Source organism: Mustela nivalis (assembly GCF_964662115.1).
Source record: "Mustela nivalis genome assembly, chromosome: 4".
In the NCBI taxonomy this organism is placed as follows: Eukaryota; Metazoa; Chordata; class Mammalia; order Carnivora; family Mustelidae; genus Mustela; species Mustela nivalis.
Window position 1 is genome coordinate 114,960,656 of NC_139023.1, and position 23,413 is coordinate 114,984,068.

The window sequence follows — 23,413 nt, forward strand, 5'->3', positions numbered from 1 at the left end:
AGGAAGGGGAAGAAGGGACATAACTCTGTCTGAACTTACGGATATGAAAACTAGATCTCTAAGAAAATAAAATAATGCTTGCTAGGAGAAGGACCCGTAACTACGGAAATTTTAATAGCTGTCCCTGATTAAGGATCGATTTGAAAAATAAACATAAAAATCTTTGGATTTATGAACATGGCTCCCTTTGAAAAATTGTTGGAATATAAATTGTTCATTGTTGGAATATAAAATGAAGATGTTTCATGGATGAAACATTCTTTCTGCTGTGTAAGTAACTCCACAAAACCTCACTTGGATATCCGATCTATACTATTCTGGACCAGAGAGTAGGTGTTCAGTGCAGGATAAAAGAGTTTGAAGAGCTGCCCTCAGTATCCCAGGCCTGTTCCTCTTTAATCTGCACTTGATTGCCAAAACCTTTGAAGTTATCAGTAAAGCCTGATATTAGGTAAGATCTATGATTTGTGTGAGTCTAACTGGAGAATCTGATCCTTTGTAGTAGCTTATCAGATACCAAATATTCTTTTTCATTAAAAATCAATAAAAAACTTTCTCATGTATAAAATCTACATGACATTCTACTGGATGCTTTTTTTATAACTAATTAATAAAAAAGGTTTCTTGGGTTTTCTAAAGCTTACATTCTGGTAATGAAGCATTCAAAAAACAATATTTAATATTTGTTTACATATATATCAGTGTTTACTTGTGTTGTATTTACATTACTGAAATGGATGGGGTAGTTTTCAAGAGACTCATCATTAATTTTCAGGGTCCTATTCTTAAAATTCATATAGCTACAAACAAATGGTAATCAGATGATAGAGATCCCAAACAACATAAATCATAAAATTATATAAAAACTGTACCCAAATTTAAATTGAACCCTAGATCTACAATGGCACAGTAACTTCTTAAAACATATACAAACCATGAGGTAAAGAAAATTAAAATTTGTGTAGAAAATTTATTGCTAAGTGAAGTTAGTTATTCTTTCAAGTTTACTCTGCTAACCTTAGTGGAAAGGGTAGAAATAAATCTCTTTCCAGGTCAGAAATCTTGCCAGCTCTATGAAGAATAAAGTTCCATGAAAAATGTGAGCAGAACTTGACACAGTATTTATTCACTCTCAATGATCACTATACCAAAACTGGTTAGTACACAAAACTTCCAGACTGTTTATCAAAGTTTAAGTTATTGGCTGTTTTTCTTTATGGGGGGTGGGGAGAAGATTTCTTTCATCCCCTAATCTTGAAAGAAAGAGGGAGAGAGAAAAAGAAAAAAAGAAAGAAAGGAAAAGAAAAAATGAAAACTTAAAAAAAAATTCTTAGAGAAAAGATTTTACAATGATTTTACTGTTGTTGCAACAATTGCTTTCTTCCATCAGTATCCACTCAGCATTCATTCATTACTGATGTTCCCTGGACTCAAGAAGCACTTCTCCCTCAGGAATGTTTATGCAACCTACGAATTGCCTTCATCTTGTCAAGTTCCTTTTTGGAAAAGGTAACTTTAAAATTAGAGATTCCTCATTTCATATATGCATGTGTATATAAATGAACCGTGATGTTTATAAAATAAACATTCAGTGACTATCTTTCAGACACTAAAAACAGTCACCGGAAAATATCATTTGAGCCTCCTGTTCATTATTTCTGATATGTGCAAAGAACATATAGCATTCATAGAGGAAAACAGACAAGCAGAGAAAAGTGTTCACAAAATAGAAGAGAGTAGCCAATAAATATACTCAGGATGTTTGGTTTGAGGTAAAAAATAAGGAAGATGCTTACATCTTGGTCTTTTCCCCTTATTTATGACCTATCCTACTCTTATTCAATGCAATTAATGTTACACACTTATTATACAAATTCAGATATCTAACAGACATCACTTGGAAGGCTTACAGCATTCTAACAGTTCTTAATGCTTATTGTTATAAGAGCGGTTATAAAAAATAACAGCTCTTCTCAATAGAGGATTTGTGTCAATCTACCATTGTTTCAACCAAAGCAAATGAATTTTTGTTTGTTTGAAAATATGAGTTAGTTTGCTATAGTTTTTTTTAAAGTTACCACTGTATCATAATGGTGATTACTATTACCAAAAAAAAAAAAAAAAAAAAAAAAAGCACCAAGACAGATTTATTATTTTAGAAATAGAAATCATACGTAAGATGTTAAGAAGTATAAGATGGCAACATAGGAGACCCTGAACTCACTTTGTCCACAAATACACCAAATCTAGGCCTATTTATTGAGCAATTCCTCCAGAAGAACTGAGGGCTGATTGAACAGCTTGTGCACAACAGATGACCACACACAGAATGGCAGGAGAAACAAAGACATGGTAAGTAAGGAAACTCCCACCCCCAACCCTCTGAAATGCAGTGGGGAGGGTACTACTGAGGGGATTGGAACAGATTTGTCTGTCCTGGGGCACAGAAAAAAAGCCCATAGTTTAAAAGAGCAACTAGGATATAAAATATGCAGGCTGAGAACTCCAGCAAATAGAGGGGGAGCTGCTGGAACATTATGGCTTACATTCCTCCTATGCCTTGATAGTGCAGATGGGAGCAGGGTCCAGGCACTATACTCAGCTGCCACTTAGCAAGACTGAGGCCCCTAGCCCACTAGCCCCACATACCCTGGGGCACAGAAAAACAAACAAACAAACAAACAAACAAACAAATAAACAAAACCCAGCTAGAATATAGAGAGAAGAACTAACTCCAGAACCATGCCAAATGGAGGGGGAACTGTTGGAACTCTCTCTGGTTTGGGAGAGCTGGTAGGCACCATGGTTTATGTTCCACCTTGACAGTATGGACAGGAGTATGGTCTGGGCACTCTAGCTAGCCTCCCACCTCCATGAGCCCTGGGCCCTGAGACCACACCAGCTCCAGCTGTCCCACCAAGGCAGCCCCAGTGTGGCAGACACAGGGATACATTCAGCACTCACTCCAGCCATCACATGGAGGTGACACAGTTGCAGAGCACTATGAACCACTCCAGGCCTACACCACTTTAGATCCAGATCCAGACAGCTTGCTAGGGCACCCCCAGCATAGAGTACCCTAGGACCTCTTGGTTCACACCTACTTTGGCTCCAGATGCCTCACCAATGTGTCCCCTGCACTCAGCATCCTTGGACACTCATCTTGCAAATACTTCTGCTTCAGTTATCCTACCAGGCTCCCACTAAACTGAGAACCCAGGGACCATTTTGGTCCATGCTCACCTCAGCTTTGGCTGTCCTCTCAGGATACTTTTTACACAGAGATCCTAGAGACTGTCCCATCTCATGCCCACATCAGCTCTGGCCATGGAAACAGCACAGAGTGCCTTGGGACACCAGCCCATGTCAATCACAACTCTGGCAGTTAGTCAAAGTCTAAAAGGCATACATCATCTTCATAAGGGACAACTACACATGGAGCTTTAACATCTGACTTATATCAATGTATATATAATCCAGACAGAAACTCAAAAAGGAAACAGTGTCTCTGAATGATACATTAGGCCAGATGGACTTAACAGATATGTACAGATCATTCTATTCCCAAAAGCAGAATACACATTCTTTTCAAGTGCACATAGAACATTCTCCAAATAATAGATTACACGTTAGGCCACATAAAAAGTCTCAATAAATTTAAGAAGATTAAAGTCGCATCACCCACCTTTTCCAGCCACAATGAGATGAAACAAGAAATTAATCAGAAGAAAAAAAAATTGGAAAAAAACAAACAAGTGGAAGCTAAACAACATAATACTGAACAACCAAGAGGTCAACAAAGAAACCAGGAAGAAATAAAAAGAATACAGAGAAACAAATGAAAATAAAAATACAATGCTCCAAAATCTTTGAAATGTAGCAAAAGCAGTTCTAAGAGGGATATTTATAGTATCCACCTACCTCAGCAGAAGGGCAACGGTTGAAGCCATAGACATTTGGTTATTTCTGAAGCTCGTTCCCTAAATATTTGATATTCTTATAAGGGTTTTGTTTTAAACCATCTTAATCTTTTCAGACACCGACACCGAATGCCTTTAAGTGGCTACAGATGCTTCAAACTCTGTATTTCCACCAGCTTAGCTGGAGCCCATTTCCTTCCTGTTCTACCGCAAAGAATGAGAAAAATTTCATGTAAGTAACATAATCTGAAGGAACTAGAAGAAGGAAAAAGAAAAAGCCCAAGAATAGTAGAAGGAAGGGAATAATAAAAATCAGAACAGAAATGAATGAAATAGAAATGAATGAGTGAATGAATGATCAATAAAACTAAGTGCTCATTCTTTGAATAGATAAACAAAACAAAAACAAACATTTAGCCAGACCTATTAAGGGGAAAAAAAAAAAAGAATTCAAATAAATAAAATCAGAAATAAAAGAGAAGTAACAACTGACACCATTAGAAATATAAAGGTTTTTAAGAGAATACAGGGAAAAGTTACACACCACAAATGGAAAAATTACTAGAAAAACACAATCTTCTAAACTAAATCAGAAGGAAATAGAAAATCTGAACAGACCAATTATTAGTAATGGAACTGATGTGGTCATCAAAAAACTACCAACAAATAGAAATCTAAGACCAGATGGATCCACAGGAAAATTCTACACCAAACACTTAAAGAAGAATCAGTAACAATTTCTACTCAAACTATTCTAAAAACTAGAAGAAGGAAAGCTTCCAAATACATTCTATGAAGTCAGCATTATCCTCACACCAAACCACAGATGCAAAAATCATCCACAAAATATTGGCAAATCACATTCAACAATATATGAATTCAACTCATTTACCATAATCAAATAGGATTTATTCCAGAAATCCAAGGATGATTTAATATTTATAAATCAATTAACATGATTCACCACATCACCAGAATGAAGGATAAAAATAATATGATCATCTCAGTAGATGCAGAAAAAGCATTAGACAAAATTCAACATCTAGTCATGATTAAAAATTGGATTTAGAGGGAACACATGTCAACATAATGAAAGCCATATGTAAAACACAAACAGCTAATCTCATACTTAATGGTGAGAAGCTGAGAAATTTTTCTCTCTAATCAGAAACAAGACAAGGATGTCCACTCTTCCCATCTTTTATTTACATAGTATTAGAAGTCCTAGCCACAGCAATTAGACAACCAAAAGAACTAAAAGAGATCCATGTTTGGGGCACCTGTGGCTTGGTGGGTTAAGCCTCTGCCTTTGGCTCAGGGCATGATCTCAGGGTCCTGGGAATCAGGGGCTCTCTGCTCAGCAGGGAGCCTGCTTCCTCCTCTCTCTCTGCCTGCTTCCTCCTCTCTCTCTGCCTGCCTCTTCCTCTCTCTCTCTGCCTGCCTCTATGCCTGCCTGTGATCTCTGCCAAATAAATAAAATCTAAGAAAAATAAATAAATAAAAGACATCCACGTTGATATGAAAAAGTTGAACTAATTGTAGATGACATGATACTATACATACAAAACTCTAAAGACTACACAAAAAAAAATCTACTAGAAATAATAAATGAAATCAGTAAAGTTGAAGGACACAAATACACAGATATCAGCTGCATTTCTATATATTAACAAAAAAGTAAGAGAAAGAGAAATTAAGAAAATTACGAAAACAATTCCATTTAGAATTGCACCAAAAAGAATAAGTTATCTAGAATAAATCCAACCAAGGAGGTGAAAGATGTATACTCTGAAAATTATAAAACACTGAAGAAAGCAGCTGAAGATCACATTAAAAACAAAATAAAAAGATATACCATTCTCACAGATTGGAAGGATTACTATTATTAGGATATCTATACTAACCAAACCAGTCTTACAGTTCACTGTAATCAAATACCAACAGAATTTTTCACAGAAATAGAATAATCCTAATATCTGTATGAAATCACAAAGGACCTTGAATAACCAAAGCGATCCTGAAAAAGAAGAACAAAACTGGAGACATCACAATTCCAGATTTCAAGATCTACACAGCTGTAATAATCAAAACAGTATGGCACTGGCACAAAAACAGACACATTAATCAAGAGAACAGAACCCAGAAATAAAACCATGCTTAGATGGCCAATTAGTCAATAATAATTGGAAAGCAGGAAAGAACATACAACAGGAAAAAGACCGTGTCTCAATAAATGATGCTGAAAAAAATGGACAGCTCCATGTACGAAGAAACTGGACTTTCTTACATCACATACAAAAAATAAACTCCAAATAGGGTTGCATGTCTAGTTCGGTCAGTAGAGCATGCAACACTTGATCTCAGGGTTGTGAGTTACAGCCCGACACTGGGTGTGGATATTATTTAAAAATAAAATCTTAAAATCAATAAAATAAACTCAAATCAATTAAAGACCTAAATATGAGATATGAAAACATAAAATACCAAGAAGAAATATAGGCAATTGTTTCCTGGACATCAGCCATTCAAATATTTTTCTGGATTTGTTTCCTCAAGTAAGAGAAACAAAAGCAAAAATGAACTACTGGGACTGTATAAAATAGTTTTTGCACAGCAAAAGAAACCATCAACAAAATGAAAATGTAACCTACTTAATGGTAGAATATTTTCATAAATAATATATCCAATAAGAGGCTAATATCCACACTATGTAAAGAACTTAAACAACTCAACACCAAAAAACCCCAAATAATCCAATTTAAAAAGTCAGAGGACTTGACATTTTTCCAAAGGAAACATACAGATGGGCAACAGACAGGGGGAAAAAAAAGTCCAATATCATTAATCATGGAAATGCAAATCAAAAGCACACTGAGATATTATCTCCTATCTGCCAGAATGGCTAGAACCAAAAGACAAGAAATACCAAGTGTTGGTGAGGATGTGGAAGAAAAGGAACCCTTATGCATGTTGGTGGGAATGTAATTTGGTGTAGCCACTGTGGAAAGCAGTATGGAGGTCCCTCAAAATATTAAAAATAGAACTTTATACCTGAAACTACTGTAACAGTATATTATCGATGCTAAAAAATAAGATAAAATTAATAAAATAAAATAATAAAATAAGAGAAATACCTTATGACCCAGTAATTCCACTACTGGGTATTTACCCAAAGGAAAAAAAAAAACAAACATTAATTCAAAAAGATATATGCAATCCTATGTTTACTGCAGCATTGTTTACCATATCCATGAAATGGAAGCAACCCGGTATCTGTCAATAGATGCATGAAGAAAGAAGATGTCCCCCCCCACACACAGAGGATTATTACTCAGCCATAAAAAAGAATGGGATCTTGCTATTTGTGACAACACAGACAGACCTGGAACATATTATAGTGAATGAAATAGGTCAGACAAAGAAAATAAAATACCAAATAATTTCATTTATATGTAGAATCTAAAAAAAATAAAACAAATGACTACACAAACACAAAGCAGAAACAGACCCATAAATACAGAGAACTGATGGTTACCAGAGGGGAGGGGTGTGGGGGAAGGACAAAATGGGTGAAGGGCAGGGGGAGATACAGCCTTTCAGTTTTGAAATGAATATGTTACTGGAATAAGGAAGCAGTCAATAGTATTATAATAGCATTGTATGTTGACGGACCAGGACGGACCGTAGCTATAGTTGTGGTGAGCACAGCATAACATACAGAGTTGTTAAATTACAAAGCTGTATACCTGAAACTAATGTAACATTGTGTATCAACTATATTTCAAGACAAAAATATGTTAAGGCAGCACAGAACTATATTTGGATTTCCTATAAGGACAAACAGGCACAAAATACAGCAACATTGCAAACATCTTTCTGTTAAATTTGGACATTCCCACCTATGGAAAAGACAGTATATTTTGTTTTCAAAATAAATAGCCATTTAAAATATCAAATTGATCAAATTTAGGAAATTTCAAAAAACCATACCATTTTAAAAACTTTAGCAAGGAAGTTATGTGTGTTATAACAAAATCTTTTATGTATAATAACATACACTTATTTTAGGCTTTTTAAAAAAATTTTTTTAATATTTTATTTATTCGTGAGAGACAGAGAAAGGCAGAGGAAGAAGCAGGCTCCCTGTATAGCACGGAGCCTGATGAGGGAGGAACTTGATCTCAGGACTCAGGGACCATGACCTGAGCCAAACGCAGAGGCTTAACCACCTGAGCCACTCAGGTGCCCTATTTTAGGCTTTTTATTAAAAAATAAAAACAACTATATGTCAAAAATCTAGCTGGGAGTAAGTGCCTATATTTTTCAATATGAATAAATAAAAAAATTTAACATGTGCATATTACAGAACATGACAAATTAAATATTTATGATATAAACCATAGACAATATATGTTAATAATCATTAAAATATCCAGCAAAAGTGGTCATAATTTCCCTTCCAAATCCTTCTCTGTATTTGAATAAAGAATTGTATTATAAAATTATTTTCTTGGCTCCTAGGTTATACATCTTAGAGAATTAGGTAGTCACATAGTAAATCTTTATCATCACAATTACCCCAATCCATAACGCAGATTTTCAAGAAATTCAACGTTTAAAAACATGTTATGTATATACAATATATAATTATCTATATATGTGTATAATCCAGATTATCATTTGTATTGAGTCTTGCCATTGTTCAATCACACTCTAAAATCAAATAAATGAAACAAAATCCTGACTTTGATGTGGAACACTGACCACAATGTAGGACGCTGATATTGTTATAGAAGATGAACCTAAAAAGGGCACTTAACCTCTTCAAATCCCAATATCCTTATTAGGAAAATAAATATTATCTTATTTGAGTTAGTGACTGTTAGAGTATTTCAGAGAAACACAAAGGAATCATAGTAAAATATAATGCTTCCTTTCAGCAATAACCACTGAAGTTGCATTATTTGCAACTGTCAGATATACTCTGATGCCTACTATCAACTATCAACCTTGCTTTGTAACACCCCGGAATACAGTACAGTAATTACAATGGTTCTTGCACACTCTTCTAAAAACAATGACAATACCTCCTTTATTTTTTTTAATTCACTTTCAATGTAATCAAATAAATACATTTTAATAGTTAAATGGTCAAATTATTTAATAAACATGTGAGAAAGTCTGAACACATTTCCTCATGAAAGAAAACTATTAAACCGAAACATGTTCATTGATATATATTCTGCCCAGGTTCCTTTAAAAAGAAGAGTGAGAGAGAATGGTTTCTAAGGAAGCAGCACTGAACTGTCTCACTGATGTTAAAAAACAATCATGAAATTGTACCATTTTGAGGTAAGTGGGCTTTTGATGTCTGTATTGACAGTTTCTGTTACATTGCTTTAAGGAAAAAAGTGCCTTTCTTTATTGACTTAGTCCAATTCATAATACAAGTTTTTTTTTTTTTCTTTGCATCTTAGTCAAAATAGTGTTAATTAAATTCCTTCTTCTGTAAAGTGGTATTGACCATTCACATTGATAAGAATCTTTACCAGGTTAGTGCCTTATTGTGGGTGATGGAGTGTCTTACCTTATCTACATTTAAAGATTTCAAATATAAAATAAGACCATAAAAAGAAAGAGATAAGAACAGGATTACAAAATAAACTATAGAAAACTGTTAGAGAAACAAAATGTTTTGTATCATACGATAAAAGGATGCATTGAAGGGCAAAGTCAACAAGGACACATACAATGTTTTCATATAAATAAATAGATTTATAATTTTATTTTAACACCATGGTTTAAACCCAGCATTTGATCATTCATTTTGTATTACATAATGACTTGAATAATTTAAGAAATTTTATAACATAAATCTGAATGTTACTATAATTATAATTATTTCACTGCCTGTTTGCAAAATATAGAGAACTCCATAAAACCTGCTTTCTTCTCCTTAGCTCCGTGACTCTTCTGTTGGCCGTGCACCCTGCCCACAACAGCGACCCACTTCTGGGCTGTGTCACTTACACTTGTAATACACTACAATATTCAAGGGTGCCTGGTTGCCACCCAGCCATTTAATAATTAAAGGGAGCTATTACAGAAAGGCAACAAATGGGACATAACAGAAATCACGCAGCGATGCCAAGTCCAGGAGACAAGTGTTCTTTTATGATTCAGCTCAAGAAACTTCTTTCAGAGGAGGCCAGTCAGTAGCCAATACACTTTCTTTACATGTTTAGAGATATAAATATACTTTCTTGACTTTCTGTAGTTGGAAGAAGACTCTTCATTATATATTTCATTTGAAGACATACCGCTTTCATCTTTTGATCTCAATACAAGAAAAACAGACATAATTTAGTTCTTCAGAAGAAACTGTCCCCCTCAGGTAGGAGAAACTAGCACTGTCTTCAAATTTACTTCATGTGCACAGAATATGTGGTGAAATTAAATGAAGACAGAGACAAAGGATATGGATGACAAGGCGGAACAAAAAATGTGCACTGCCAAGTGGAATGTTACATTGAGAAATAGCTTGCATATAGAGATAATTTTTAAATAAGTCTTTTTTGTTGTCAAAATAGAGTAACAATAAGGTGGGAATATTTGAGCTCAATCTTCATCTATCATTTTTTGTGCAATTGTGTACAAATGCAAAAAGTGTGAAATATTTGGAATGGAAACATTTCTGTATTACATACTCTGAGAAATAGCTAACATATGGAATGATGGAAAACTGATTTTATTTAATATTAAATATGTCACAGATTGGTGATACATTGCTTATGGTCAAACAATTTCACCTAAGTTGAAATATGTACTGGTTTAAATAAACCTTCAGTGCATGTAGGATTCCACAGGGCCTTGAAAAGAAGAAAACAAAAGTAAATAAATGAATGACATCAAATCAATGAAATGAAATGAAATTTCATATGAAGATTTAAAACATGTAAAGCACCTAAAAAACACAGACCGAGAACTTTTAAATTTGTGATTTTCTAAGTCAAAATTCCTATTAAAACTTATTGATATTTATTAGTAATGCTTACAGGTTTCCAATTAAATACATTTTATATGAGGTAAAAGAGGGAAGATCAATTGGAAAAATGTAATGGTTTCCTTTGGTTTCGTGAGTTAAAAAAAAGTTTTACAACAAGTTTTTCTGTTATGTATCTTTCAAATGAAATGAGTTAAAGAAAACTAGGTAATTAAGGTAATAGGTAAATCTCACATGTTTCTCCTGATATATTTCTAAAGCATAGTCACCACCCAAAGTCCTAAACACAAAACACATTTCATATGTAGCAATTACTAGTTTTAACTTCTATACTTTATTGCAGTTTTAAGTGATGGAAATTAAAGTATCTCATAATCTTTCACTTTTAAAAAAGAAAAAAATAACTTATTGTACAGATAATATGTATAAAAAAAGAAATACATAATCCAAGAAGTATAGAATATACCTGCCCCTAAGGAATGTAGAATTTAGTTAGATATAAATGAATATAAAAAAGATAAGCCATGCTACAAGATTGATATATGACAATAAAGGTTAGATGAGAATTTATATTAACAACTACAAGACAGTAAGTTATACAGGCTTGATAACTAACTGCTGACATAATTCTACAGAAAGAGAAATCACCCCTGACGAGGGAGCAGAAGGCTAGCTGAAGACAAAGCATAAACTGACACCCTGCAACTCCCCCTACATGCCCCCAACTCCTAGGTGGGACATGTGTGACATTCTTCCAGGAGTCTCCTAACTAACTGTTAATACCTTGCTAGATGGGAAAACAACCTTAACTTGACAATGGCAAGGCCTCCAGTATTGTGTACATCAGTTGTCTTTAACAAAGGGAAGTTCTTTTGAAGCTTCCCTTTTCCTTATTTCCCTCAAGTCTAGAGTATATAATCACCACTCATCAAGATGCCAGTGCAGCAGCTCTTCCTGCCCACGGGGATAAGCCACCATTTTATACCAATGACAACCCAAGAATTCTTTCTTGGTCATCCACTCTGGACCTCACCCCACCAAACCTATCCTATATTTCAAAACCCCACCAACCCCTGGTTGGGTAGTCAAATTAAGGGTATGAAATTGGAGCAAGGCTGGAAAAGAGACATATTACAGGGGAAAGGGTATTCCAGATAAAATGGTTAAAAACAGAACTCTAAACAACAGAGGCAAGAAATAACAATTTGCATTGGCAGAGTTTATGTGTAATAAAATGTTTATATTTGAAACATAAATAGGAAACAGTGAAATTTCAGCAGCTTCGGGTGCTGGCTTGAGGAAGGGGAATTTTAAGGCTCTTTTAAGCCTTAGTGAGTCATTAAGAGAGAGTGTTTTAAAGTAGAAATGTAACACAATGTAAGGAGGGTATGTGCGTGGTTTTTGTTTGTTTTGCAGATTTATTTGTGATGTTAATATACACGAGAATGTGTAGAGCATGTAAGAAGGAAGACAAGATGAAAACCAAACTGAGGAAGTGTCAGACCAGCAAGCAGCGTTGGAACTTTGACTATTTTTCAAATTCTGACTCCCCCCTGTCAAGATGCTTGTTTCAGTCTGGTGAACAGCTGACCTTCACTCAGATTATAGCTCAAAGACAACACATTCAGAAAGAAAGGTCTTTCCTGATGAGTCTTTTCCAAACATAAACTCTCCTCTTCACCTGATTCATTGCCTCATCCTGTCTATTTGCTTTTGTACATCATGATCCTTATCACTGTGTGAAATTCTCTTAGTTCTATAATTTCTAATATATTGTCTATTTTATCGCTAGAATATGAGGTTTATGAAGAAATTTAACAGGCCCCCAAATGGAGTCACTTTTCTGAAGTTCCACTTGAATTTAATAGCTAACCTAATTTCACCTCACTGGACAGTGGAATTTTCTCAAAAGATCACTCTGGAATGTCCTGATCTGCATTAGTGAGGTAGTCTGCAAGACAAGACCACGTTCTATTCCCCCAGGGGAAGGTGACCTTGCCCAATACATTTTTTCTTTTCTTTAGCTAAAACTTCCTTTCCACACTTTCAGTTCTACCTATAAAAGGCTTCTACTATTAGTACAGCTCTTCAGAATTCCATTCTCTTTGGTAGATGGGATACTGCTTGATTAATGAATCACTGAATAAAGCCAATTAGATCTTCAGACTTACTGTACTGAATTTTGTGAGTTTTTTGAAAGATTTTATTTATTTATTTGACAGATCACAAGTAGGCAGAGAGGCAGGCAGAGAGAGAGGAGGAAGCAGGCTCCCCGCTGAGCAGAGAGCCCGATGCGGGGCTCCATCCCAGGACCCTGAGATCATGAGCTGAAGGCAGAGGCCTTAACCCACTGAGCCACCAAGGTGCCCCTGAATTTTGTTTTTTAACATTTTTCTATCTCCTGTTCACTGCTACAATCTCAGTGCCTAGGATACCACTTTATAATTTTTATTTTTTTAATAACAGTATAAATGATAAAGGGTGAAGTAACTTGAGATGAAAGGAACCACAGGACTACAAGTACATGTTGAACACAGAAGTAGGTCTTTATCTGCCACCCAAACATATTTAAAAAAGAAATAAAATTTGCAGAATCACTAAGACTAACAAACATTTCAGTACTTGTTCCCCAAATGCTAGTTGAATGAATGTGAAAAGACAGAGGGAATATACTGTTATATTTTTGTATTTTATAAACCTGGAATTCTGTTTTCCAGTGTATTTTAAGCCTCCCAACGTTCACATTTTTAATAAAATTCTAACCCAGATCTACCTTACAATTTCCAAAAAAGTTAGTAAAATGAAAGGAAAAATATTTTAATAGGTTGAACATGTTCAGAGACATAAATGTTGCTAAAATATATGATACTGACATTTTGCTTGCCATTAAAGTTTACAATATTGTTGTTCTCATCACGTGGCAAGGACAAAAAGCCCCAGTTCTCTGTCATTTTTTGCCACTAGAACATGGAGAGAACTGCAAGGAAAAACAAAAGCTCAACTAATGAGGATAAATGTTTCCCCATGACTACGATGAAATAAGAAAAGAAACTTGAAAGACGCAATTCTTTTTTATGATTAACTACCCTGGAGATAATTGTAAATTAAGACAATCATTTACAAAACAGATTACCATCTTAGGTTTTAAAATACAATGAATTCAATATGCTGTCAAATTTGAGGGAAAAAACCTCCAATATTCAGTATTTTTAATAATTATATTTAAGAACAAAGTATCTTATTACTGCTTTGATTCCTCAAAAATTTCCAATTTATTGACATTTTGATTTTTCAAAATTCCCCTTGATAGGAAATTGTTCCATATGAAAATGCTGTTCCTTAAAATGAAAAAAAAAAAATGAAAAAGAAATGTAAAAAATGTTTAAAATGTTCATATGATAGAATGATATCCAGTACTTAAATTAGTAAGTAAAAAACATTAATTTATGAAACTCCCTCAGGCCCCTGGGCCAACTTAGTCATATTTAAACTTTAGCATATACCCTTAGCTCATATGATTAACTAACCACTCTTTGTATATCAATAGATCATGCATTCTTTCCTAGAAAGAGCAAAGCACTTCTGCACACCGCAAAACAGAAACCAGACCCCCTTGCACAACCTCTGAGCACTGAGAAAACCTCTCTATACCTGGTACCATTGAGTCTTCAAGAAATACTACAGACCACCGCATCCCCTTCACTGATTAATGGCCCTAAACCCCTTTAAAAATCCCTGGCCCAGGCAGAAACCTTGAAGTTGGCCTTTCCCTTTTGACAAGAGTACACCTTTTCCCCAGATGATCAGCCTCCTAAATAAACCTCATATTCCTCTCCAATCACACCTTCGAGTTTTGGCCTTTCCAGAGATGCTGCTGAACTTGGGTTTTGATGACAAATTTTGGTGAGCCAGCATCCCTGTGGCAGAATCCCTGGGAATCCCAAGGCAGAGTGGTTTGCTGTGGCAGTGCCAGGGCTCATCTGTCATTGGGTGGATGAAGTCGTTGGCCACAGCAGCATGCCAGGGTTTACTAGTTTGTTTGTGGAGCTAGAACCCTGGATGACATGGATTAGCAGCTCAGGGCTAGTTGGCCTTGGGAGAAAGCCAGAGGGAAAGGGCCCACAGCTTCTGAGATTGTTTCTGTCTTGGGGAAACTCTGGGCTGATTCCCAACTGCAGCTAACTGCCAGTTTTGCTTTTTGGTTTGACTGAAGAGGAAAGGAGCATTTGGGACAAGCTGATGAGCTTCTGGACTAGGTAAGTCCATTGGAGTACACACTGTTGCAAGTTTCTCATTTGTGAAGCACCGTGTGGTTTTGTTTCATTGCCTATGCTTTTCCCATTAGGAAGGCACGGCTTTGGAGAGAAACTAAAAGGGACTTAATAACCATGGGTTTATTTGGATTTGGAACAAATCTGTTTTGGTGTATATGTGTGGTTGTATTGTGCTAGTGTATGATGGGAATTCCCCACCAAAGAGTCCACTGGGCTGAATTCTCAGTAAGTGGAAGGAATACAGCCAGAAATCCATGATTAAAAGATGATTTTTATTTTAACACCATCTTGCCATGTATGTTAAGCTTAGAGGAATGATGGCCACCAAACGGCTCTCTTCAATTTTTACCTCCAATTTGGTTGTCTCTAGATAGGGGGTTTTGCTCTCTTAGCTTATCTAGGAAGACATTTGGTTCTGTGAGTGAAGCCTCCACCTTTTGGGGAGGAACAAATGCTATCATTGTTTCTCCTATGATCTTTTTGAACTTTTGCCTAGGAAATGGGAGAGACTCCTACCATTTCTAAAGAAAGTCTATTAAGACCATAGTTTTGATAAATGGCACAGAGAGCTTAAAAGGAATCAGAAAGAAAACAAAAACAAAAAACTGGTTTTATAGAGAGAGGCAAAGACAAGGGAGTATTAGTCCAAATTTTGAATCTGCCTCCAGGCTTTCAGGCAACATTAGCCTCTGCCTCCACCTTCTCTGGCTTCTGCACCACCATGGAAGTGACTCACATGGACGGCTCCTATACCATCCTTAACGCCTCAGGTGCCATTGACTTCTGTTTCCCCTAGCCTCATTATCAAGGAACAAAGAGCCCCCCAAACTACAACCTTATGAGGTTCAAACTGGAGTACCTCCCAAATCAACAGGGGTTTCCCTGGATTTAAACCACCCACTTCAGATTTCCCCACAGGTAAAAATTCCCAATGCAGAACACACTGATCGACATTTTAGTCAACACAGGTATAACATATTTGATATTAAGGCTAATTCAAAGTTACTGGTTTAATTAAAACAGATATTTACTGAGGTTATCAACACTGAATATGGTACAGCTAATCAGCTTTGTGGTACCTGTGTTTATTAAATTCATGTTGTATCTGGTGCAGTTTGTCAACAAAGAGAGGACTTAAAATGATGGTTAAATTTCCCTGTCTCATACAGTTTTCTTGGGTAATTGTTAAGAACAAGCAGGCTGAATAAGGCTTATAGTTTTCAAAATCTTTATAACCTGAAACATCAAAGTTTTCCTAAATCAAATGATAAATTGGGTTAAGTTCAGTAGGTAATGAAGTCTTCTCCAAATAAGAATACTAAAGCACTCATTACTGAATGTAGGTTTGTCTGGTTTTGGCTTCTAATTCCAGAGAAACAGGATACTTGGGTCTATCACTAAACATGCTTTATTACTGTAGGTTGTACTCTGGGGGAAAAAAAGACAGCAACCATATTTCTAAAAATCTGAAAGTCTGAAAATGTATTCATAAATTTCTAGTCTAAAGAATTCTGCTATAACAGTTCACAATTGGTTACTGCTTAGCTTTCACTGGAGACTAAAGTATCTAAGAGTTAAAATTCTGATAAATGTAACTGAGATTGCTAGAAATGATAAGGTAAGCAACACTGAAGGCAAGAAAAGTAAGATGTGTTTTTGAAAAGATGTAAGGCATGGGAATACATTTTTGTTCAGGGGGAAAAATTAAAGTAATTTTGTCCTAAAATGAGACTGATTATTTAGAGAGAATAGGCTTAAGACACAATCTGAATGTAAAAAGAAAGTTGTAGAAAGTTTGTGAAGGAAAATATTTGGAAAAAAATTTTAAGTGTGTTCAGGACTAAGATTGGAATTAATGTTTTTTTTTTTTTAAAGATTTTATTTATTTATTTGACAGAGAGAGTTCACAGTAGACAGATAGGCAGGCAGAGAGAGAGAGGGAAGCAGGTTCCCTGCTGAGCAGAGATCCCGATGCGGGACTCGATCCCAGGATCCTGAGATCATGACCTGAGTCGAAGGCAGTGGCTCAACCCACTGAGCCACCCAGGCACCCAGAATTAATGAGTTTTAAAGTACACTAGTATAAGACTGAAATTCTGCTTTTCTTTTTGTTAAAAAGGAAGTCTTCTTGGATTGCTGGCCTGCTCTTGTTAAGAAATTATAAACAAAGATTGTTTTCTTTCTTATATCTGTCCAGAAAAACCAAATTCTAAGTTTTTTTCTTTATCATGTCTTTGATTACTTAAGAGAACTGAAACTTCTCAATATTAAAGGCACTGACTTTTGTTAGCAACTATGTAATCTTCTGCAGAATCTTATAACCACCTTAGTTAATCAGATAATATTGAATTTTTAAATGATCTGTAATTTTATTTAGGCATGTACTTTATAACTTTCTGAGGTTTTCAACAAACTTTCCAAGATCTGAATTCGAAATAATTAAATTTTCTGACAAATTAGGCTTGCTAAGTTGGTATGTTAAGTTACCTGGGAAGCATTGTCAAACAAATGATGGTTAGGGCCTAGGTTATACTGTATGGCTAAATGCTGTAACTGTTCCAGAAAATACAGAAATTCCTAAAGTTTTAATATGTCCTCATGTAAGGTCATCACTTGACATTCTAATTATTGAAATGTTGCATGTCATAGAACTAACTGGATTTGTCAACTGCATTAAATGAACTCTCATCAGATCTTTAACTATGTCCATTTTTAATCTTTTGTCATTTATAGTTATTGTTCTGGTGCTCTCGAAGAATGTGTTTTGTCTTCAAGGAGATTCACAGAAAAGGACTTTCAAAAAATACACATTTCTGATATCTTTAAGTTCATAAAACTAAACTGGGTAAGAATTTCCAGAACCTAAGGAAAAGCTGCACTCAAACAGAACAAAATTAGTAACTTGGAACTAAATGAGCTGAGGAAGATGATTACAGTTTTTATGACTTGTTTGAAACATTAGTGGTTCTTTAATGTTTGTTCTTCTAGATTAAGGAAGCTTCCTCTTAGGATATCTATGGTTTACAGAGTATATTTTATTTTCTCCCTACCTGAGCTCTCCAGAAATCAGAAACTCCCCATGAAGTACTCTTTCATGGCAATTATAATTATTTACATAAGTTCAATAAGATTCTTATTGAATTCTTATTCTAGGACACCATTGGAAACATTGGTTATATTACCAAGGCTTTGACTGTAATGTCACATTTGAGAGAGACAAACATAGACTCAGGTATGACCAGACAGCTTTAAGGAACAAAGGCTGACTTGGAGCCAACCTGGTGTGTACTATATCCATGGAGTTAGCTACAGACTTGCGGAAATAGCAGATGATTCCAGTTTCCTCACGAATGGGTAGAGGATACAACCTAGCGATGCCTATATTCTCAAACAAGTCTTCTCCCACTTGCCAGTGATTCCTCATAATTAGGATATTGTTAAAGCTAGACATCAAGCAAAGAGGGCTTCTTGATATATTTTCCCCCCTTGGCATATTTGTCCCAGTAGCAACATCTATCTTAGCCAAGAATTTAACCAAACCCATCAGGCAGTAATCTATAGATCTGAAAAGTGGTCTGCCAAATCTGAAGAGCCCTAGATGTCTTGACAGCAGCTCAAAGAGGGACATGTGTTTTCAGTAAGACAAAATGTTGCATATTCACATTACTCAAAAAATGTAATTGAAGCCATAAAAGATTTAAACAACCAAATCACTGCTACAGATGCCCTAGTTCTAGATCCTTTTAGCAGCTGGCTAACTTCAATTCCTTCCGAATGGAAATATATCCTATTAATCATTATTATATTTGTTATTTTCTTTCTACTTGGTTGTTGTTTGACTTTTTGTATCTGTCAAGGAGGAAATTGCACTAGTCATACCGGCTTAGAGATGCCCTTACTTTTCCCTATGGTGGAAACACCAGAAACCAGATTCTCCCACACTGTGAAAATTTTCCACTCCAACTAAATTATCCCTCATCAGCAGGGAGTAGCTACAGGAAAAGGACCTTTGCTTCTAATCCCCTAGATATGAAATGATAAAACTGACAGGAACAGAAGCCACCTTGGCCCCTCTGGCAAACCTAGTAGTCTTTCAACTTTAACAAACACCCTCAGTTTGTGTGACTGATTAACAAATCTTTCTTTTATGTCTATAGATCACAAATGTTTCTGTAGAAAGAACAGAACACTTCACATCATGAAACAGAAACCAGACCACCTTGCACATGCCCCAGGCACTAAGGAACCAGACCCTTTCTATAGTTCCTGAGCACTGAGATAATGTGTATAGCTGGCACCACGTGTCTGCATAGAATCAAGAAATATTATAGACCACTGCATCCCCTTTTACTGATTGACTGCCCTACACGCCTTTAAATTCATAGGCAGGCAGAAAACTGGGAACTGGACTTTGGACAAGAGATCACTTTCTCCCCAGCTGACCAGCCTTCTAAAACTCATATTCCTTTCCAATCAACACTCTTTTTGAGTTTCGGCCTTTCTAGCCACAACAGTCAGCTAAACTTGGGTTTCAGTAACAATTAGAGTAGGGTAATGTCCATTATATTTGAAATGCCAAAATATATATGTTTTTGTACATGTGGTATATCTATAGATAACATAGATAATTTATGTTTATAGATAATGGTTCAATGTTCATATATTTATTTTAACATACTAGAAAATCAAAATGGAGGAAAGCTTTTAAAAGAGTAGAAAATACATATACTCACACCAAGTAATTTTTGTATATTTTTGTGATTCACATTAAGTTCTTTGTAGGTTCATATTTCTTATACCTAAACAAGGAGTCATAACTGATACTCCCTCAAAGAAGAAAAGGTAATCCTTTCAGATTCAGAGTTTGTAGCAACTTTCCCATAAATTCAAAAAGACTCTTAAGAGGCACTTTTGGAACAACATTGAGTGCTTTTTGGACTTTAAAAAGTTGAAAAACACTATTTACAATTCTATATTAGTCTTTTCTTAAACTAAAAAATTGAACAATTTATCAGTTTTTAGGTTATACTTTATAATGCAAGAAAATACTAAACCTGTTTATTTTTCTTTCTGAAAATTATTCTTAATATCAGACTGCACCTTAAGTAAATTTTCCTCTAAATTTGATGGATTAAATCCAAATCCATAATGAATTTATAAGCACAAAATTCATAAAATCATGACAAATCTTAAGTAATTCTGATATGTAAGAAAACCATGACTTTTAAGTACACAGAATTGTAAATTATACTCTTTTGTATAAATTGTCTCCACAGTGATTCAGCTTTATACATTTAAAATTCTAATTACCATTTTAACAATGTAGCATCACATGAGAGCAATTTCCTGGTACTCTTACCTCACAGAGCATGAGGTTAATGGTACATGTGGCTCTCTTTTAGGAAACTTTCTGTAATGCAATAATATCCTGAAAATTCCTATGCTTTGCTTCTTTGGTATAAAGTCAAACATTTATGGAACTGTTTTCTTTAGTTCTCTACACTACAAATTATTTTTAAAAATTTATGTCTTTATTTTGAAAACTAATAATCTAATAGTTTAATACCTTTTCTTCCTGAAATCATTCCTAGTTCTTTCACTAGAAGAAAATAAAAGCTAGTGAAAAGGAGAATTTTCAACCCCAAAATATGCCTCTTTGGCTTAAGGATATCTTGACCTAGCTAATTTTAATAAACTACAAACATAGGAAGGGTTCTTGAAAGTGAAGTAAAAGTTACCATTTGTTAGAGACATTTACTTTTATAGGCAAAATCTCCATTTGTAAGGGTGTGTCCCTCTCTATACTAGGGAGAGGAAGATGACCAAATGTCTGGAAACTCAGCAGTGCAGAAGGCATAGACCTAAACCTGCATAAAAACTTTACCCTTGTTTTTACTGTGTTCTTCCTGGTAATCTCTTATAACCTCCCATGAGCCCTAATGTCCTTCTTTTGTCTTTAGCCAGAGATGGTATGTAAGGTGGTGGCCTGGCCATTTGGGGGAAATTAATCCATTTTGCTGGGTATCTCACATGTATATGGGAAGTGTGTTATAAAACTTGTTTTCCTCCCATTAATCTTTTATTATGGGGTGGTTTCAGGCAAGAACCTGGGAGGTTAGAGGAGAAATTATTTTTCCTCTACAGTTTGATGACCCCTACAGGGATCTGTTGAGGCACCATACTTGCTCTGGAGTCTGCTGATAGGATCCTGGAAAAATGGCAGAAGTTGGCAAAGGGTAAGAATTCTTACAAGTCAGCTTTCCCGGGTATCTGTCTCTCTCTGAAGTGCCTGGTCAAGAGAGGAAGATTAAAAATTCTTATCCCTTCTTTTCCTAATTTGGATTAAAAGGAGAAAATATTTGTGTGAACTAGTTCCTTATGTATAGCGTCTTTGGTAAAGATTCTTGTTATGAGTAATCTTGATTTCTGTTGATACTCTTTTCTTCCAGAGATGGCTATTGTTTTTGCTTGTTTGTTTCTGGTGTCTGTCTTTGTGTCATTTGTCATAAAAAGAACACAGCCTAGATGAGATTTTCCTTTTGTCTTGTTCTAGGTCATAAGAGTTTTTGGCTTCATGACCAGTGAGAACATTCTTTGGTCTTTGTCAGCTCGAAAATGAATGTGTCCACATGCATCTGGCATACAACCCAAGAGGCTATGGATCCCAGAAGCAGTATTCTATTTGTCCAGCTCTGCCAGCTCCTAGGAGAGTTTATCATAAAGGATCCTGGTCTGTAAGTGGCCTTTGTATTCTCAACCTTCATTGTCTCATTAGAGCTAGAAAAGTCCCATTCCAGTGTCATCATCTTGGTGTCACAGATTTAGAGAGTCTATGACTGGAGACATCCCACATTCTCATTCTTATCACCTATGACAATAACACAAGTCTTTGCTTTCCAAGGCTAACTTCGAAAGTAAACTCTCTGGATCTCTTAAGAGCTTCGTCTTTGCATCTTCCTTTGGGATGCCTCTTGAAATCATTGTTAAAACATAAAAAGCCGTTATTGGTTTGAACTGCTATGGCGATTAATATAAGATCCTACTCATCAATGGTCAAATGATGGATACTCTGAACTAAAAAACAAGCAAAAAACACACCAAAAAAACTTCTATATTTGAAAAAAAAAAATTAGAGAGTTCCTTTTCTACCGAATTGTTTTACTGGTTTCTATGGAAAAAACAAATTGAAAGGAAGACAAAAGAAGTATAATGGTTTGTATTATGGACTCCCTTCACAAGATTAAAATATGAAATTGATTTGTTTTTGTTTTTGTTTTTTAACCTGCACTTTCATGATACTACCAAATTTAGAGAACAGAAAAATCAGAGGACATTCACAACCCCACTCACAGCAACCCTGCCTGGTGACTGAGATTCTTCCTTCCTGTGACTATACTATAGTTCTCAGACAAGCTAAAGGAATGTTACTCTGCCTGTTTCAAGGACTGTAAGTAGAAAGGAAATTTTTCTTTTGCCTTTGTTTCCCACATCACTCTGACTAGAAAGCAAAGTTTATGTTTTACCAAAACAATTTTCTGTACTTTGTCTTCATCAGATCTTTGCCTAAGAAAACTGAATCTTCTTAGTATTAAAAAGAACTAAGCTTTGCTCACAACTATGTATCCTTCTGTATTTACCTTTAAAAATGTTTGTCACTTTGGTTAAATATTGTTTCATAATGATCTGTGATCCTATTTAGTCATGCACCCAAGCTTTTCTATATTTTTGGCAAATTTCCCCAAATCAAATTCTAAATGAAGTCCTCTCGACCTTTGAGATATTTCAGAAGATCCTTGGAATATGTTAAGGAATCATTCTCCTTGGAAAAAGAGATCTTAAGCTAGTTAGTCTTATTTGTACTGTTAAGTTATATAGGAAGCATTGCCAAATTAATGATGCTAAACCTTCTTAGCTTCTATCCGAATGGATATATGTTGTTAATATTAGTGTTCCTGAAGTTCTATAAAATGTCTAGAAATTTGGTATGTTCTGGTATAAAGTTTTCATTTGTAATTATAGTTATTATCTTGAAAAGCATGTCATAGGAATAACTACAATTCTTTGTCAATTATGTTGCCATGAACTCTCATCAGAACTTAACCCATAGCTATTTTTAAGTGTTTCTGTCATTTACAGATAATTATTGTTTTATTCTAATGCTTTTTACAAAGTGCTTAGTTCTTAAGAATTAAGAATCCTTAATCCTTTTGAAGAAA

At 35.2% G+C, this 23,413-nt stretch overlaps 1 protein-coding gene across 6 annotated transcripts in view; it reads right to left on the reverse strand.

Annotated features, from left to right (window-relative positions):
- CCSER1 (coiled-coil serine rich protein 1) overlaps positions 1–23,413 on the reverse strand; it is a 1,379,910-nt gene that overhangs the window by 631,699 nt on the left and 724,798 nt on the right. Inside the window, exon 10 of one of the 6 annotated variants that reach the window (XM_082727425.1) lies at positions 8,899–10,257. The exons of 4 other annotated variants lie outside the window; for them this stretch is intronic. In XM_082727425.1, the coding sequence (XP_082583551.1) occupies positions 10,246–10,257 (12 nt within the window). In that variant the 3' untranslated portion in view covers positions 8,899–10,245. Of the gene's footprint in view, positions 1–8,898; positions 10,258–10,647; positions 10,790–23,413 lie in introns of those variants that run through there. One more of the 6 variants, XM_082727422.1, reaches the window with a different exon arrangement.